The sequence below is a fragment of the Xiphophorus maculatus genome, chromosome 24, assembly GCF_002775205.1.
Source record: "Xiphophorus maculatus strain JP 163 A chromosome 24, X_maculatus-5.0-male, whole genome shotgun sequence".
Taxonomy (NCBI): domain Eukaryota; kingdom Metazoa; phylum Chordata; class Actinopteri; order Cyprinodontiformes; family Poeciliidae; genus Xiphophorus; species Xiphophorus maculatus.
In genome coordinates this window covers 12,928,517-12,941,038 of record NC_036466.1, presented here as the reverse complement: position 1 = coordinate 12,941,038, position 12,522 = coordinate 12,928,517, and the positions used below count along the sequence as shown (strand labels likewise).

The 12,522-nt window shown below is 42.3% G+C and overlaps 1 protein-coding gene across 2 annotated transcripts in view; it reads right to left on the bottom strand.

Moving 5' to 3' along the window:
* Positions 1–12,522, bottom strand: part of LOC111607622 (NACHT, LRR and PYD domains-containing protein 3-like) — a 392,536-nt gene that overhangs the window by 375,198 nt on the left and 4,816 nt on the right. The window contains exons 5-10 of one of the 2 annotated variants that reach the window (XM_023329659.1): positions 10,679–12,452; positions 8,733–8,942; positions 6,967–7,140; positions 5,030–5,203; positions 4,334–4,486; positions 3,654–3,814 (exon numbers count right to left, since the gene is read on the bottom strand). In XM_023329659.1, the coding sequence (XP_023185427.1) occupies positions 3,808–3,814; positions 4,334–4,486; positions 5,030–5,203; positions 6,967–7,140; positions 8,733–8,942; positions 10,679–12,452 (2,492 nt within the window). In that variant the 3' untranslated portion in view covers positions 3,654–3,807. Of the gene's footprint in view, positions 1–3,653; positions 3,815–4,333; positions 4,487–5,029; positions 5,204–6,966; positions 7,141–8,732; positions 8,943–10,678; positions 12,453–12,522 lie in introns of those variants that run through there. The other variant, XM_023329658.1, reaches the window with a different exon arrangement.

The window sequence follows — 12,522 nt, the reverse complement described above, 5'->3', positions numbered from 1 at the left end:
GTGGACACAAAAACCTCCATCATGTGACCTGAAGGCCTCTGATTGGTGGCCTCTAGTGATGTCATCAGAGGCTGCTTGTTGCTCTGCAGGAGACAAAGTGTCTAAAGAGATTCTCCAGAAAGATCCGGCTGCTGCTGCAAAGAATCAGATCAACTGGGAATAAAGTTGGAATTTCAGTTTTCAGCTTTTCTTCAGCAGCTGAACCAGAATCTGCAGTTTCATCCTGGAAACCAGTTTTTCCTGGTTCTGCTCAATTCTTCCTCTAAAACCAGATGTGAGTCTCTGAGGTCAGAGGTTTCTGACATCAGGAGGAAGAGCAGCAGAACCAGTAAAGATACTGGAACCAGTTCAGCTCAGCAACTGGAAACTGCAGCTTCAAGAGAGTTTGTAGAAATCTGCTGTCAGAGTTTGTTGGTTCTGATCAGCAGGAAACCAGAACCCGACCAGAACCACAGCTCCATGAAGCCAGCAGCTTGGTTCTGAAGGAGAACCGGGCCGAGTTCTGGTTCTGGTTCCTCCACAGAGAGAAAACCCAGAGAGGAAAACAAGAAGTGAAAACTCACCTGATCCAGACTCTGCTCTGCTGCTGCATGGAGTCGGAACAGGTTCTGATCCAAACCTGACTAGAGCTGACCCACCTGAGGCCCCGCCCCCGGACTCTCCTGAGGCTCCGCCCCCTTCCAGGTGACATTAAACTCCTTTCCTTCCATGTTTCCTCTCTTTGTTTCCATGGTGATCTGAGCTGTGAAACTCTGAGGTCAGATTTGAACTTTTTCAGGTTTTTCTCAGTTTTCTGCTCATTTCCAGCCAACATTTTATTGCAGGAAATCATTTCAGGAAGGAACCAGAAGATTCAGGAGTCTGGGAGATGAGACTGTAACCGACCTGAACACTGAGGCCCCAGAGCGCCCCCTGCAGGATCTGCTGCACCATTAACCAGACAGAAATGGCAGTTTTATACAAGTTAATCTAATTCAATAGCTGATTTAATTAATCGAGTTTTGATTGAAAAGATTGATTCTCATCTGTTTTATTAAAAAAACATCTTCAGTCTGAATCTTGCAAAAATAAACTGCTGGCTAAATTAGTAGCTTAAAGCTGAAATCAACTTGAGATGTTTCTGCTTTTACTAATTTAAGCTTTTAAACTAAATGTGAAAACTTAAAAAAATTAAAAAAACAAAATGACATGAAGGATTAAAATTAATGTTCATTTATTATATGTGTACATAGAAAAACCACAAAGATTTTTTAAAAACTTTTGGTCGTTAAACATCCAGCAACCCACATTACATTAGAAGAATTATGAAAATCAATCATGAACCAATCAGCACATTATCCCAGTGATTCTCTGAGGTTTGAATAAATCAGTAAAATCCCAGTAAAGAGCCTGATGTGACACATCGAGTCCTAAAGTTCTCTAGAAAACTCAAAACATGAAATATGGAGTTAAAAAAGTAAAAACCAAAACAAACTGAGAATCAATGATGATGCAAAACTTCAAGATTTAGTTTTTAGAATCAACATAAAAATATATAAAATCTTTTTTTCCAGGTTCCAGATGTTCCTGAAAACTGCTCTAAGATCAGAGTTTCTGTGGGACATCCAGTTCTAAACTGGTTCAACTGGTTTCTGTGATGGAAGCTGAAGTTTCTCTGCAGTTTCCAGTAAAGCATCTTTTTCTCTGTGGAGCTTTGAGGAACATTTTCATGTCAGCAGAAGGAAGAAGCAGCAGAGAAAAGAGGTTTGAAGTGTCTTTCATGGCTTCAAAGCTGAACTGAAAATGATTCCCATGTTTCCATTCTCAGACCATTTCTGGTTCCAGGATGAAAATGAATCAGAGAGAAAAAAGATCAACTTTCCAGTTGAATCCAGTTCAGATCAAAACTCCATGAAGCCTCTAAATGGAGCCCAGTTTGAATTGGATCTTTATTGATCCAAAGAGACAAACAATATCAGACACTAAATGACAACATGAGAAAATAAACAGGAGGAAAACCTTGGAGGTCAGAGGTCATCATCATGATCCAGTCAGAGTCTCTTTAGACTCAAACTGCTGCAGCTTCAACCTCTGAGGATCAGCAGGACACAGAGACCATTTTATAGAATACAATAGAATATAAGTACTTTATTCACCCAGCAGGGAAATTACTTCGCAGTTACAGCATAGAGACAAGACACAATAACAACTACCACTGAGTAGTAGTAGTAGTAGATAAAATAAAAAATAAAATAAAATATAAAATCCTGTTAATATAAGAACAACTTAAGAGCAGTCCTTGCAAAGATTCAAAAAATGCAGAACAGAATGTATATGTAAATATATGTACAGCAAGTGTGCCACAGTGCAGTTGTGCGAAATTGGACTGATTAGTGCAGAACAATGATTTAGCTTTTATTGTACAGTGAGATGGCATGTGGCAGGAAGGATTTCCTGTATCTGTCCCTACGACAGCGGAGCTGGAGCAGCCTATGTGAGAAGGTGCTCCGCTGTCTGTCCACTATGTGGTGGAGAGGGTGCTGTTTATTGTCCATAATAGACAGAACCGTCTTCAGTGTCCTCCTCTCCACCACAGTTTCCAGGGACTCCAGCCTTAGTCCCAGTACAGAGCCAGCTTTCCTGATGATTTTGTCTAGTCTATTAGAGTCGCTGGCTCTGATGCTGCTTCCCCAACACACAGCAGCAAAGAAGATGGCACCGGCAACAACACTGTGATAAAAGGTCTCCAACATCTTGCTGCACACATTGAAGAATCTCAGCTTCCTTAAAAAATAGAGTCTGCTCATCCCCTTCCTGCACACAGCGTCAGTGTTAGATGCCCAGTCCAGTCTGTTGCCGATTACAACTCCCAGGTATTTGTAATCCTCCACCTCCTCCACCACTTCCCCTTTGACCTTTAGTGGCCATGAAGGTATCTTCTTCCTTCTGAAGTCGATCACCATCTCTCTGGTCTTACTAATGTTGAGCCTCAGGTGATTCTGCTCAGAACACTCCACAAAGCCGTCCACCAGTGTCCCGTACTCCCCCTCCCCTCCATCCCCTATACACCCGACAACCGCTGAGTCATCAGAAAACTTCTGTAGGTGACATGACTCAGAGTTGTACTGGAAATCAGTGGTGTACAAGGTGAAGAGAAAGGGAGAAAGCACAGTTCCCTGTGGAGCTCCTACGTCACTGACCACCACACCGGACAGTACACTGTCCAGACGGACAAACTGTGGCCTGCCTGTCAAGTAGTCAGTCACCCAGGAGATCACTGAGTCGTTGACACCCATCCTCCGCAGCTTCTCACCCAGCAGCAGAGGCTGGATGGTGTTGAAGGCACTGGAGAAATCAAAGAATGTGATTCTCACAGTGTCTCCTCCACCATCCAAGTGCGAAAGTGCTCGTTGCAGCAGGAAGATGACGGCATCGTCAACTCCTAAGTGGGGCTGGTAGGCAAATTGCAGGGGGTCTAGAAACGTCCTCACCCGAGGCCTCAGCTGGGCCAGGACCAGTCTCTCCATGACCTTCATCACATGAGATGTGAGAGCGACTGGTCTGTAGTCCTCTGGGTCGGCTGGCCTTGGCTTCTTGGGAACAGGAACCACATGTGATGTCTTCCACCGCAGCGGGACTCTCTCCAGCCTCAAGCTCAGGTTGAACATGTGTGCCAGTACAGGGGCCAGCTGGATGGAGCAGGTCTTCAAGATCCGTGGTGTAATGCCATCAGGTCCTGCAGCCTTCCCCTGGTGTAATCGCTCCAACTGTCTCTTAACCTGGCCTGTAGTCACCGGCCAGGTTAAGAAATTTTCTACTTCACAGAGATCAGAACCTGCAGAGAGAAGAAGGAAGGAGAGAGCAGATCAGTGAGTGTTTCCAGCCTCTCTCCAGCAGCAGTCAGTGACGCAGCACATCCACTAGATGGTTTCCAGGCTGCAGTCAGACTGATCTCAGAGCTGTGACCAAGATGAAGCTGATCAGTTGTTTCCTGTTGAACTGAGAGAACAAACAGATCTGAGATCAGATCTGCTGCTGCCACAGTTTGATGGATGAGGACCACTGTCTCTAGACATGTTGGACGGCTGGACGCTGGAGTCCAGCTGGACTTCCTGGAGACATGGACACAGCAACAACACTCATCTTCACACCAACACAAACACAGGAACACAGCAAGCTGCTGCTCCTCTGATTGGCTGATTGCTGTCTCTGTGTCCAATCAGGAAGCCTGAACCATTCTCCTCCCACTGAGAAGCTGCAGCTTTACTGGGAACACTGGATCTTTGCTTTGATGCTAACTGGGTTTAGTTCAATATGCTGACAGCAGCTGGACTCACTACAAACATTTACTTACTTTACTGTCTTTACAAGATCCTTCAGCTGCTGAACATCTGAATCCTTCAGGTTGTTTTCTTCCAGGTCCAGTTCTGTCAGACGGGTCGGGTTGGACTTCAGAGTTGAGGCCAAATAATAACAGCTGATCTTTGACAAACTGCACCACTTCAACCTGAATAAAGAATAAAAGATGTGAGCTGAAGCCAACAGGATGCAGGTTAACCAGTCCAACAGAACCAGTTAAAGATTCTCATCAATATTAATGCCAACAAGCTGCTGCTTCAATAAAGACCTGCTGACTTCAGAACCAGAACCAGAACCAGAACCTGGTACTGGGTCATGTTGTGTTGGAGGATTTTAGTCAGTAAAATCATTCCAGGTTCTGATCAAAGTGTTGAAGCATCAATCATTGATTATAGATTTGTTCCTGTCAGATTCCAGGAGCTGGAATTCACTTTTCTAGACTGGGTTGAATGACCTTTGACCTGCTTCACATGAGGGGGATTTCTACACACTGGGGGTCCGAATGCTGTCCTGTTCTGACCTCAGATCAGCAGGTCCAACTCAGTTACACAGAGGGACTAAATTAAACTCTGGATCCAAGTCCAGGAACAAACTCAGAAAATATTTATTAGAACAGAAGAAATTAATTTGATTTATGATCAATTATATATAATTATTCACAGAAATATCAATAATTATAGAATTAAAATACCTCAATCTCTCCAGTCTGCAGCCTTCAGTCTGTAGAAAACCACAGAGCTCCTTCACTCCAGAACCTTCCAGGTTGGTGCTGGTCAGCTCCAGTTCTGTCAGATGGGTCGGGTTGAACTTCAGAGCTGAGAACAGAGAAGTCCAGCTGGTCTCTGATAAACTGCAGCTCTGCAATCTGAATAAAGAATAAAAACAGGATGCAGGTTAAAACTGAAATATGAAAAAATAACTTATAAAATTAGAAAATTAATTTCCCTGAATGTAAAAGTCTCAGAAACATGATGAACTGATGTCTTACAACTGATCCAGTCAAACTGGTTCAAAGAGTTCAAACCAGCAGAACCAGAATATGTTATCATGACGTACTGTTAGAATATTTCAGTTGGGTCTTCAGTGGTTCTGGACTGGAATTAAAATGGACTTGACACTTAATCCTAACTTAACTGATTATTCATATTCCAACTGACTGTCTTTGTGAACAGTTTGAAAATCACTTCACATAATAGATGGAGCCAATTAGAGCTAGCATTTCATCTGAGCAAAATACTGTTTTTATGTCTACAGAATGTTTGTTTTTACTTGTGGAAACATTGGACAATTTTGCTGTGGTTGATGCAGAGATGTTCAACATACGTTTCTCTATATCCAAACCAACTGCCTGCTTCTTGGACCCAATTGCATCATCACTTTTTCATTCATTTTATAGATGTTTTCAGTATGAAATTTTAATATTGTAAATTGCTCTCTTAAGATGAGTGTCTTCCCCACTCCCTTTAACTTGGCAGTGGTGAAGCCCCTTCTGAAGAAGAGTAATCTGGATCCTAGAGTTTTTAATAATTACAGACCTGCATCCAACTTACCATTTTAAGCAAAGCTTTAGAAAAGCTTGTTTTTATGCAATTAAATACTTTTTTAAATGACACTGGTATTTTAGAAAAGTATCAATCGGGTTTTAGGATGAACCACAGTACACAGACATCCTTTTAAAAATTATAAATGATTTTAGGTGTAATCTGGATTCACACAAGCTCTCAGTCCTTGTGCTATTGGAATATTGTATATTTTATATCAAATGAAGATGTCATTTAATTGAGCCTGACCTGTGCAGCACGAGACACTATGTTGTAATGTTCTGCGCCAATTTCTGATGTTAGTTGCCAAGTCTTGCAAAAAAAATGGCCAGAGAAAAAGATGTAAAATAATAGCAGTTTAAACTTGAAAGTATTTGTGAAAAACTATGGTTGGCAACATTAAAACATGGATAATGCATCTATATCAACTGTAACTCTTCTTCTTTTCAATGTCAATCTCTTGTGATGTAGCTCTGTGCTGCCTTCAGGAAAACGGGACATCAGTGTATCATCTATAAAATTGCACCCACCTGAGGGCCAGTACTCCTCTTTATGTCAAACAAATAAGGGAGAGAAACATGGTTGATATTTGTATAGAAACTTGTCTGTTGATTTATGGATCAACAGTTTTACTGTCCAAAATTTACAAACAACAAATCTGGTTCTTAGTCAAACCCACATGAGTTAAAGTGAAAGAATCATCAAGTCACTTAGCCTCATGAAATTAACATTGACAACATAACAAAAAGATATAAAATAACATCTCATTACAAACATACAGGAGAAATAAGTCCATGATTTCTATTATGATCTCTAAAGTATATTACAGTATTAGTTGTGGTTTCAACAGACCCTCAACAACATTATTACTCAAAATGTCTTTCCATATCAGTATGTTCTATTTTATTTAGTTTAGTTTCTTTGTTTATACTTGCATATGCATTTTTATGTTCTTTGTGCATATCTATAGTTTTCTTAGAGCAGTTTCAGCCTTTCTTGCTTTATTGTTGTTTCTTCTGTAGTTTCTCTCCTATTATTACTCTGCTTCACATTTTTATTGTAGTCACACTAAAACATGATTTCTTACGTTAACTGTTGAATTTTGCAGAGACAAGTCTGTAGAAAACCACAGAGCTCCTTCACTCCAGAATCTCCCAGGTTGGTGTCTCTCAGGATTAGTTCTGTCAGATGGGTCGGGTTGGACTTCAGAGCTGAGAACAGAGACGTCCAGCTGGTCTCGGACAAAATGCAGTTCCCCAATCTAAATAAAAAATAAACATGTGAGCTGAAGCCAACAGGACACAGGTTAAAGCTGAAATATCAACAAATAAAATATAGAAAATTAATATAATTAAAACAATCTGATGCTGGAAAAGACAAACGCTACAATCCTCCAATCACATAAGAGCAGAGTTATTTGATATCAGGAATACTGAATGATGATTGGCTGATACAACATACCGTGCAGCACAGATCTATCAACTATATGGCAGAATGGCCACTTAGAGAAATTTTGATTTTATTTTGAATTTAGAAGTTATCCTGGTATTGTTTTTTATTATTGGAATTTATTTTAAAACAATACTCAATTGAAATAAAAAAAATATAGAATCTAATCATTTAAAATCTTGAACTTAAGTTCTGTGTCAAGGATATTTTCTCAGATTTTTATTTTTGCTCTAGTGAACTCAGAGGGTCGGCCTGAAGCCGGCTGTAGGCCAGAAATGGTCCGAACACCACCAGTTGAACAGCCCTGCTTTAGATGGTCTCAGTCTGAGTCAGTTGGACCCAATCATGGGGACGACTGCTGGCTGGACAGATGTCCAAAAGATAGTCATGGAGACACTCCACAAGGACGGAGGCCTGAAAAGGTTAATGGGCTTGTTGTTGTTCAGAGAGCTGCAGTCAAGAATATTCGGGGAAAGTTGAGTGGAAGGAAAAACTATGGTGGTGAAAATGTGCACCAGCACCAGGGTTAACTGCAGCCTTGACAGGATTGTCTGAAGGAGTTTGACCAGGAGTGGACTGAGGCTGGAGTCAGAACATCTGGATCCACTAGGCTCAGACAAATCTGACACGGGCTACAGGTGTCCCACCTGGGCTGAGGAGAACCTCCACTTTGTTACAACAAACACACACATCTTGGCCACCAGGTGGTCTTTAGCTAGCATAGCCTTGCTCGCTCATTAATGGCCTTGGGTTCTTATTAAAGCTGCTGAAAGCCAATGGAGGCCATTATTTCCTAAGGAGACGTGACCTGATGAAGCATCATCACAGAGACGAGGCTCCAACCGACTGACAGCTGTCAGACTGAAGAGGACGGTTCCTCTCTGACCCGGCCCAACAGAACCACAGCTTCAGGACAAAGCTGAGGAACCTGCTGCTGCTGCAAACCTCACTTTCATTCATTTAATCTAGATTTGCTTTTCTACAATCAGTCATTTCTTAGATTTGGTCATTAATGATGATTTGAACTTGTCAGTGTTTGTGGCTCGACTCTGGAGGAACAACATTTCATTCTGGATGTAAAGATGAGAATCAGAAATGAGAAATAAAACAATCTGAATCTTTACCAAACCAAACTGAAACATCTCCATCATTAATTTACATCATTTGAATTATTTTACTCATTTTGTTCATCAGTAAAAAACATTTTAAAGTGAAAGAATATGAAAAATTTTATCTCAAGGTCTCAAGGAAATGAGAAAATAATTTGTAAGGTAAAAGGTTTTTGAAATTTTACTCTGATATTTAAAAAGCTTGTTTGAAAAGAAAATATATTTGAATGAAATTATTAAGCAAAGTATTAAAGTATCAATGAATGATTTTATTGGAGAAATAGAGGAAACAAACCTCAGAATCTTCAATTCACACACTGAACTCTTCAGGATCTCACACAGAAGCTTCATATCAGAGTCTACAAAGGTTTCACATCTCAACCTTAAACGTCCCAGTGTTCCCAGTGCGATCGCACTTATTTCCAGTTCAGTCAGATCTGTGTTGGACTTCAGAGCCGAGGCCAAAACTTCACATTCAGTTTTATAGAGCGAACAGCCACCAAGTCTGTGAATAGAGAAGAAATAAATTCAGTTCTAATGAAATCAATCTGGATCATAAACAGACTAAAATATGATAACAGTGATGTCATCATCTGATCAACATCTGATCTTCAATTTACTGAGTTTGACCCCACAGAGAATCTGTGCAGGTCCTGGTTAAAGTCCAGGTTCTGGTTCTGGTTCTGGTCCAGGCTTCATGTCCTCAGACCTTCAGCTGCAGTCAGATGTTGAAGATCTTCTATCATCTGTGAAGGAAAGTTCAGTTTTCTCTGCAGCATCTGATGGAGCTGCAGCATCAGAGCCTCAAAGGAGCTGAAGCAGCTGATGAAGAGGCTGACTGAGCTGATGAAGGAAACTACTGGAGATGATGGAGAGGAGGAGGAACTGCTCACAGCTCGGACTTGGACTAGACCGTTTGGCTCCGTGAGATCTTCCACCAAGCAGGAAGTGAGTTAGAAATGAAGTGAGCAGAGCAGGAAGTCCAGCCTGCTGTGGACCTCTGGCATCTCTGGGTTTGTTTAGCCAATATCTGCTGCAGCATCTAGAATCATCATCATCATTAATAATAGTAGTATATTCTATAGAACCATAGTTCCCAGCAGCAGGTTATTAAATGCTGCCACAGAGGAACTGGGAGCAGACCAGTATCATGATGCTCCCAGTTCTGTCTCCGTTCATCTGCTGGATTTGATGCTTTAACAAAGTAGAAAGTGGACAGTCGTCAACCTGCTGCAGCTAAAAGCTTCAGATTGTTCTGGTCGTCCTGCAGAGCAGCAGCAGAACCGGGCCTGCTGCTCCTTCAGGTCTGAACCTCCCAGACTGTTGATCTGAGAGGAACTGGGGCAAACTGGTTGGAAGAGGGAACCATGTCTCTGCAGTGGTCTGTCCATTGTCTCAGAGGAACAAAGGTTTGGATGTCAGAAGAAATTGTTGCTAAACTCCTAAAGAGCTGAAGACCAAAACAGAGCGTTTGGGTCCAGCAGCATTTTTCATGGTGAAGCAGTGAAAGTTCTCCAGTAACTAGAAGAGGCTGGGATGTCTAAAGAGTTGAAGCTCATGTCTCTCCAGGTCTTCATGGCTAACAGCTTCAACAAAAGCTGCAGATGAAGAGTTGATGAGGAAAATGGTTCCAGCTCTGGAAGCAGAGTTCTCAGAGCTTTGGGAGGATCTGACAGAAACTAGGACTTTTTCTGGAGCCAGACAACAATCACCACATTTTGCTCTCATTTACAAACTCAGAGGAAACTAGTGGGAGAAAGAAAAAAAATGGTTCACAAAGTTTTGAATTATGTTTCATGGCAACAACAACAATGTTGGGGTTCATTTTAAAGTTTCCATCAAACCGAAACAGTGATTTTAGAAAAAGAGTTGAACATACTAAAAGGTGAATTATGGAGTAGCGGCCCAATGAGTGAAGAGGTGTTCAAAATTTTAAATGTGTCTCTGGCTGATTGGATCTTTCAGAGAAAATAGAGATTTTCTAGGTTTGAATGTTTTCTAATAATTTCAACATAAAAATTGATAAAAAAAACAGAATATTTTTAAAATGATCAAAATGTCTAAAACCAGAAGCTGCAGCTGTCCTGGATGATCTGAATGTTTAGATGGTTGAATGGCTGAAATAGTCCAGAGGATGAAGGAAGAAGTTAAAGACCAAAAACATCCAGAAGCAGAAGAAGAAGAAACAGGAGGACAATAGAGCTGAATCAGCATTCACACAATGAAAACATCTGGACTCACCGAGCCTTTCTGCAGTTCCTCACAGCTGGAACCAGTCTCCGTCGTCCATCTTCTGATGTGTTGTACTTCTCCAGGTCCAACTCATCCAGAACCTCTGATACCTGCAGCATGAAGGCCAGAGCTGAACAGTCAGTCACTGAGAGCTGCTTCCCTGAATCCAGCAGCCGTTGGATCTCCTGATAAAATGAGACGTCGTTCATCTCCACCAGACAGTAGAAGATGTTGATGCTTCTGTCAGGAGAGATTCTATCAGTGTTCATCTTCTTCAGGTTGGTGATGATTCTCTGGATGGTTTCTGGACTGTTCTCTGTCTGACCCAGCAGGCCTCCTAAGAGGCTCTGGTTGGACTCCACAGTGAGACCATGAAGGAAGCGGACAAACAGGTCCAGGTGGCCATTTTTACTGCTGAGGGATTTCTCCATGACTTTCTCCATGTAGTCCTCCAGAGATGTTTCTAAGTATTGCTGTCCCAGAAACGTCTTGATCACCTCTGACTTCCTGGTGGTGAAACAGTGGAGCATGTAGACTGCAGCCAGAAACTCCTGGATGCTCAGATGAACAAAGCAGTAAACTGGTTTCTGGAAGATCACACTCTCTCTTTTGAAGATCTCTGTACAAACTCCTGAGTACACCGAGGCCTCTGTGACATCCAGACCACACTGCTCCAGGTCTTCTTGGTAAAACATGATGTTTCCTTTCTCCAGATGTTGAAACGCCAGCCTCCCCAGCTTCAGAAGAACTTCTCTGTCAGCCTCCATCAGCTCCTGTGACCTTGTCTCATGTCCTCCATGGTACTTGTTCTTCTTCCTCTTTGTCTGGACCAGCAGGAAGTGTGAGTACATGTCAGTCATGGTTTTGGGCAGCTCTCCTCTCTGCTCTGAGGTCAACATGTTCTCCAGAACTGTAGCAGTGATCCAGCAGAAGACTGGGATTCCACACATGATGTGGAGGCTCCTGCAGGTCTTGACGTGGGAGATGATTCTCTTGGACAACTCTTCATCACTGAACCTCTTCCTGAAGTATTCCTCCTTCTGGGTGTCGGTGAAGCCTCGTACTTCTGTTACCCTGGAAACACATGAAGGAGGGATCTGATCGGCCGCTGCAGGTCGGGAAGTTATCCAGATGAGAGCCGAGGGAAGCAGGTTCCCCTTGATGAGGTTTGTCAGCAGAACGTTGACTGATGATTTCTGGGTGACATCAGAAACCAGCTGACTGCTGTTGAAGTCCAGTGAAAATCTGCTTTCATCCAGACCGTCAAAGATGAAGAGAAGTTTGCATTTAACCAGCTGCTCTGCTGGGAGCTTCTGGAGTGTTGGATGGAAAACATGTAGCAGCGTGAGAAGACTGTGCTGCTCATCTCTGATCAAGTTCAGCTCCCGGAAAGAAAACAGAACCACCACACTGACATCTTGGTTCTCCAGTCCCTCAGCCCAGTCCAGAGTGAACTTCTGCACTGAGAAGGTTTTTCCAACACCAGCAACGCCATTGGTCAGAACCACTCTGATAACTCCATGTTGATCAGGGAAGGCTTTAAAGATGTCGTGGCATCTGATTGCAGAAACATGGAGGTTCTGGAACTTGGAAGCTCTTTCCAGCTGCTTCACCTCATGCTGGGTGTTAACCTCGTCACTCTGTCCCTCTGTGATGTAGAGATCAGTGTAGATCCTGTTGAAGATGGTTCTACTTCCTGTTTCATCACTTCCCTCAGTCACACATTCACATTTCCTCCTCAGACTGATCTTATGTTCCTCTAGAACCTCCTGCAGACCCACATCTGCTGAAACAGAAGACAACTGTAGTAAAAAACACGATTTAGTGATAAATTTGGAACAAAACAAAGTGAA